Below are 7,207 nucleotides of genomic sequence, written 5' to 3'. Positions count from 1 at the left end.
GGGTTCGTGACGCCACCTGTGGTGTTTGGTCAGGGTGACCGACGCTGCTTGGGGTCCACTGGGGTGGTGTTATGGCAGCAAGATGGTATACCTTCCCACAGGTGAAGTGCTTCCCCAGGGCTTCCCAGTTGTGTAGGTGATGATGATGTGAGGCGCGGTTAATAACGAGGACACAGGGTTGCAGTCTCTTTACCTTTTTACTGAAGACTTCGGGATCCGCAATCCAGAGCACTGCTAACAGGGCTGGCTGAGTCCGGCCGGTCCGAAGGCACATCCAGAGTTCCCTTTGCAGGTGGAAATCAGTGCCTACCAACTAGCGCCTGTGTGTTGTAGTACTTCCCTGCTGAGCACCACAGGATAGTCCTCACAACTTTCGTATCTGTTCATTCTCTCTCTCTCCGTCCCCCAGTTTATCTGGCTAGGACTCACCCGTGTGACGGGAAGGCCTGGAGTTATTCTGGGACCCTAGAGACGCCCCTCTCCCACAATTGCCCCCTATGTCTGCTTAGGTGATTTAAGGTAGACAGCCAACCTATAATCAACTGTCCTGCCGCTGTTTGAAGTAATGCTTGAAGTCTGTTACTTCCTCGGCGTTCCGGCCACCGTCTACGCGCCTCAGTAGGATGTTGCCGTTCTCGGGGCACGACTCCTACTGGTTCTATCTCCTTTGTGCTGCGATCTCAATTCTCACTTCTCCACAAAATACTTTGCTTCGTGTCCTTTCTAAGGATGCTGCCGCAAGGTAGTGCAGGCGCGGCTCCGTAACGATCTGTCCTTTCGGCTAGGTACCTGCCAGGAACCCACCCCTGGCAGGTCCTCCCTGGAGCTCTCCCAGGCTGCTTTCTGTCTAACTTCCTATCCAACCCCCAGTTTTACCAGAGTGTGAGGAGTGGCCTAATACATAGTGCCTTTTGCTCCCCCTGGTGGCCGGAGTGTGAAGTGTAATGTGTGACTGTGATACCTGGTCAGGTGAACTCCTTTAGTGCAATCAGACATAACATCACTCCCCTTAGTGGCAGAGCGACATTACTGCAACGACCAGGACTCTGGGGTGCTGCACTACTATATTCTTGCACCATCAGACACAACCATTACACAGTACACAGCAGGGACACATTTATAAGATTATCTCAGCACAGGAACATTTTAATCACATCCAATTGTGAATCTTATTTTTATTCCAATATCTAGTGAATAAAATGAACTTTTGTTTGTAGGAAAACTCCTTTAAGGTCTGAAATCTTGGTCAAAGTCATCTGAGCACAAAAAACTTCATGGGTGTCCAAACTTTGCATTGACCCATTTTCCTTTTTGTAATTTTTAAAATGTAAAAAATTACAATGTATTTTTTTGGCCTAAAATACAAAGGAAATGTGTCATGTTTAACTTTAGGCCTTTTAGACATCATTTCATCTTCATCTTGTTTAACTGTTCATAATAACAGTCATTTTGGCCAAGGGTGCTCAAACTTTATCATGCTACTGTATATCTCCAATTGTATCTGTTGGTTCTTAAGCAGCGTATAAACTATGCCATTTAATCTGAAATAGTCAGTCCAAAGGAATCTAAATAGTTCTCTATGAAAATTAATATGTAAGTCTGATATACATATCTTTCCATATATTTTCCGAGCTGTACATATATGATCTGACATGCTCTACATACTCCACAACTAGCAGATGATCAATTTTAAATGGAGAATGCCACCCAGTCACCGGTGTACATGAACCTCTCTGTTGTGTTTCATTATTTACCTGAAGAAGGCTCAATTGCCAGACTAAAACTCATTGTATGTATTCAAACAATAACTATGTTATGATCAAACAACCGGAGCCTCAAAATTTTTCACTCTATGGAACATCGATATAAGTGAGTTGTTCACCAAACCAATTATAACATACCGTATGTCCTTTTTGTAGAGAATGGAGATTCCAGCTCATCAGTCTATAATCCTACCACAGGTGCTCGGCCACATGAGCTTGTCAGACGTAAATGAGGAAAAGATCATGATTAAGATATTCTGGTTGAAACGGATTGGTTTTGCTTATTGAGCTATCCGGTATAAAATCATGTTTCTGAAATAAATTTGAAGATTTTACTCCACTCATGGAGTGCCGGATATCATTTCACCTTAAATTTCCTTTTCAGTCATAATACTAACTTCATAATCCATGCAATACACATATTACGTATTGAGTCATTCATTTTAATTTAATTGACGTCTGCCCCTGCATTCCTCCGTACCAGAATAGCTTGAACTTTTCAACCTTGCTATGTTACTATGCCATTATGACAAAATGGGCTGTCGTGAGACAGTCCCTTTAAAGGCACATCGTCTACATGTACAGGCACCGGCACGGTTAAAGTAATTAACTTAGTAGGGAGATAGTTGAATGTGCAGAAATGTTTAATAAGCGATACTCTAGATTTAGAGAATGGATCGATAAACATGGAAATATGGATTCTATATCTAATACATAGGAACATACTGTTAATATGGAATCTATTTCTAATACATAGAGACATACTGTTAATAACATTTTCTAATATCAATGCAAATTAACAGTAAATAGGAGAAATACTTTCCGATTTGCATTGTCCATTTGTAGTTTACCAGGATGATAAGATTCCGAGTTCGGATGTCACTGTGCTTCTACGTGCAACGGACAAGCCTCTGGGATGGAGTGGGTTACCTAAACCATTTTAATGTTGCTGGAAGCAATGTCAGGCTGCACACACATTGATTTTTATAAGCAGAGTATAAGATGAACGCAGTACTATCCTTCCCTCCTGTTCCCATCGCAATGATAGCGTTACAGGACAGAGCAAGCTTTGCTCCATGGAATCCTACCTGAGGCTGAGCAAAACTAAAAGGTATGGTATCAACCTTACTACATAGGAAACAGTTTAACTTGTATATTAATAACTGCATTACATGTATACCCCTCTACAGTAACACGTAGCTGCAGTAGTCTGGACCAGGTCTTCTAGCCAATACCATTAGTAAGTTCTAGAGGTTTGTTGAAATTTAGTGCATATCATCACAGAGAAAGCTATTAAAGTCATTGGATGGAAAAGGTGTGGAATACTGAGACAAGGTATGGAACATGGAGAGGTTTCGGCATATCTTTTAGCAGTAAATGTCATGTCGTCTGATTTGCAAAACGTTATGTTCCAGCTATTCTATTTAGCTGCTGGATAAGATCTACGGTATATAATATCCAGTGACCTCTATGTAATATCAAGAACTGATATCGATATGCTCTGTGCTTGTGTTAAGAATATCCTATGTTATCTGATTGTGCGTAATTTCTATTAAGTTAGAAATAAACTTCTCATCATGATAAACATTACGATATTCATGATAAGATTGGATAGAGAATATCAGGTCGATTCTTGTTATTTACATGCTTCAAATTGTAACTGCAAGTCAGGTAGAAATGTATTCATCTGTGGTCTGATAGTTCACCACGTTCCATTGACTAGCTTCATAGGGATATGTCAACAATTTTAGGAATATTAACAGAGACCAACCATACTTTACCAGAGAAACAATTTTATACAATTACAATACATCTCTACATTAAACTAGACAGATTTCTACATGTATTTAACTAATCCTAATAATGATTATTTCTGCTACAATTAGGATAAGTTCACACTAGGCATTTTTTAAGCTTTTTTTTCTTCAGCTAATCCTGATCTCATGGTAGGAAAGAAGCTGCAGAAAAAAATGTTTTCCTTGTTTTTTCTTACTTTTTTTTGTGCGTTTTTGCTGCAGTTTTGGCATGCCAGATTTGGCGGTTTTTCACCACCAAATGGGTGCAAGACACTGGAAAAAACGCTGAAAGAATTGACATGCACCATTGTACAAAAAAAACTATGCAAAGCATAAAACCTTGATGACAAAAAAAACCAAGGTGTGTGCATGAGATTTCTGAAATCTCATAGACTTTGCTGGTACTGTAAAACGTAGCTGAAAATTTGCATGAAAAATGCATTAAAAAAGCTGCAAAAACGCCTAGTGTGAACTTAGTCTTAGACTGCTGGATGATTGTTGAATGAGCTTTTGTAAGAACTTTCTCTTCCAATTTTCCTCTTCATATAAACATGATGGAAATCTCCCAACAAACTAGCAAAAAGTTCATTCGTCGGGTGTTTATCCCAGCAAAAAAAATTATTCTCAGCAACACACCGCCTTCTATAATCAGGGGATGTGCTGATGATAACACGATACAGGATGTGGACAGAACTATTGTATTAGCGATAGTTCTTTCCCCATCATTGTTCATTGGCTTGTGTAAACAAGCTGTTAAATGAATGTCGTACGCTTTCTTATTGAGTCAATCAGTGCTCGTTAAGGTACGTTGCCAGGCTGAAATTGGTAACAATATACAATTACAAATTGTACATTAATTGTGCAATTAGCAATTACGGAGTTATGACTATTGGATCTACCGATCTATCTCTAGTTATAAGTTAACTGGCGTAAATATATATATATATATATATATATATATATATTTATATAAAGCCAATCTATAAGTCAGATTACATGAACATATTAAAATGAGAAAAAGTATGAAAATAATGAAAAAAAGTACAGAGATAAACACACACCTAACATGAGGACAGTATCACTGTGCTATTTTAGTTGATGTTTTTATAATCATTTATAAAATAGAATTGTTTTCCTTGTCCAACAGTGTTGAGATGGTGGACTAAAGATGGGAGACTGGAATTTCCTTGGGGTCATCCTGGAGGAAGTTCATATTCACTCGACAATAGTTGGAAAAATCTGGCTTACCATTCTTTTTATATTTCGTATGCTGGTTTTGGGTGTAGCAGCTGAAGAAGTTTGGAATGATGAACAATCACAGTTTGTATGCAACACAGACCAGCCTGGATGTAAAACTGTTTGCTATGACCAAGCATTTCCTATATCTTTGATTAGATATTGGGTTCTTCAAGTTATATTTGTGTCTTCGCCATCATTGGTATATATGGGCCATGCTATTTATAGACTACGAGTTCTTGAGAAAGAAAGACACAAAAAGAAAGCTCAGTTGAAAGGCGAACTTGAAGGTGTAGACTATGAGTTGACGGAGGATCGCAAGAGATTGGAGCGTGAACTAAGACAACTTGACCAAAGAAAACTCAATAAGGCTCCACTCCGTGGTTCACTCCTCTTCACATATATCATACATATATTAACCAGATCTGCTGTTGAGGTTGGTTTTATGGTTGGTCAGCATTTACTTTATGGAGTTAAATTAAATCCTCTTTACAAATGCCAAAGAGAACCTTGTCCCAATGTGGTTGACTGCTTTGTCCCAAGACCAACTGAGAAGACAGTATTCATGCTGTTTATGCAGAGCATAGCAGGGGTTTCTCTATTTCTCAACATTTTGGAAATAGGACACCTTGGGGTGAAAAAAATCAGGAAAGGTTATTTAGTAAGATATAAACTGAAAGACGAATTTGATGAATGTTATGCAAATAAATCTAAGAAACATTCCACAGCTACTCATACATGTGTTGGTACATCTGCTAGCCCACAAAAGACCCTTCCTTCAGCTCCCACCAACTACACATTGCTGATGGAAAAACAAAGTGACCCAACTGTGTATCCAATATTAAATCCTCCTTGTGGATTTCAACCGATTGTAGATTTACACACGTCTAATAGTAATACTTGTATACTTGATGAGCAGGAAACCAAATCTGCTAATGAGGTAAACTCTACAAATACAGCAGAAAGCCATCTTAACAACAGCAGTTCTAACAATAATGAAAAGATAAGTAAAACTCTTGCTTCTGACAACAAGCCAGCTAAAAAACATCCACAGCGAAAAAGTGGTTTCATAAGATGCACTCATCCAAGTTCCGAAAGTACGCCAAGTATACCAATGGGAACAATGACTGAGATACCTTCTGAAGACAATGAGGATTTCTGCAACACAAACTTTATGTATTCTTCAACTAGCAATGCCATCCGGAAAAGTAGAAGAATCAGTGCTCCATGGCACTGTTCTAGAGCGGGTGAGAGGAGTTCATTCACACAGGACTCAATATGCAGCACCAGAGGACGTTACAGCTTTATTTCTGGTAGACCATGGTCTGACCTTAAGCAAAGCAGCCGGCCAAGCACACCAGATACTATCGGTGAACAAAGTCCAGAACACCAGCAGTATAAAGAGTGTGATGGCCCTATAACTTTCTCTCCAGATCGAAAGATGTCACTGGCAAGTAATTCCAGCAGTAGACGTGTTCCCACTGATCTCCAAATTTAGCAGTCACTTAACCTACACTTTACACACAAATAAATATTGGTGACATATGCCATTGTCTAAACCTTTAAAACTACAGTTGCATATGGACATCTTCTTCTTTACTATCAGAAGTATTTTCAAGGATTTAGTTTAAGCCTCTAGTTACTGAGTTTGAGTTGAATTGTCTAATGCTTAATTATTGCACTAAATGACTGACCTAGGTGTCCCTATACTGTCTGAACAAATATGGAGGAAATACTTTGGTCACCATCAAACTCAATTTCCTAACAAAGTAGTGGTTAAGGAACAAGTGAGGCTTAAACGGGATTGTCCACTTTTTCTGCATTTTAACAGATGTGTTGAGGACGTGATTTTGTGGCACTTATTATTATATAGTAACAACAGGGTCTACTCCTCACTTGTCAGTACAGCCTTACTCACACACTGCACAGCTCTTCTGTCCACAAAGTGGCTATTGATGGAGGTGCGTGTTACCAGACCTGTCCATCAACCTGAACCAATTGAAAAACGCTGCATATAAGAAAGTTGTTTTTGATTAGAGGAGGTTTGGTGGACTATTCTGGCCAGATGCTCCTCCATCATCAACCATTTTGAGAACAGAAGTCAAGCTGTGAGGAAAACTGCACCAATGTCTGCAAGAAAAGTTGCCGTACTTATATATTAGTAACTCCCACAAAATCATGTACAAAACACATTTGTTAAAATAACGATAATACAGTCAACTATTTCCAACTTGAATGATCAGACCATTTCAGTAGTGACTACAGTGTTCCCTTCACTTTTGTACTGCAGACACACATGACAGAAAAGCTTGGGCTTCGCAAACAGCACCATGGATCATTGTGGCTCTCCATACATGTCGATGAATAATTTTTTTAGTATTGGTTATACATGGCCAAGATGATAATAAAAAA

The 7,207-nt window shown here is 39.1% G+C and overlaps 1 protein-coding gene across 1 annotated transcript; it reads left to right on the top strand.

Moving 5' to 3' along the window:
* The first annotated feature begins 4,727 nt into the window (after positions 1-4,727).
* On the top strand, positions 4,728-6,293 carry GJA9 (gap junction protein alpha 9). Its single transcript, XM_069760162.1, has one exon. It carries the CDS (start codon positions 4,728-4,730, stop codon positions 6,291-6,293), a length of 1,566 nt encoding a protein of 521 aa, XP_069616263.1.
* Positions 6,294-7,207: the final 914 nt, after the last annotated feature.

Source organism: Ranitomeya imitator, chromosome 3, assembly GCF_032444005.1.
Source record: "Ranitomeya imitator isolate aRanImi1 chromosome 3, aRanImi1.pri, whole genome shotgun sequence".
In the NCBI taxonomy this organism is placed as follows: Eukaryota; Metazoa; Chordata; class Amphibia; order Anura; family Dendrobatidae; genus Ranitomeya; species Ranitomeya imitator.
This window is presented reverse-complemented; position numbering and strand designations above follow the sequence as displayed.

Bases quoted from the DNA above. Each gene is read 5' to 3' on its own strand.
- GJA9 (XM_069760162.1), top strand. From the start codon at position 4,728: ATGGGAGACTGGAATTTCCTTGGGGTCATCCTGGAGGAAGTTCATATT.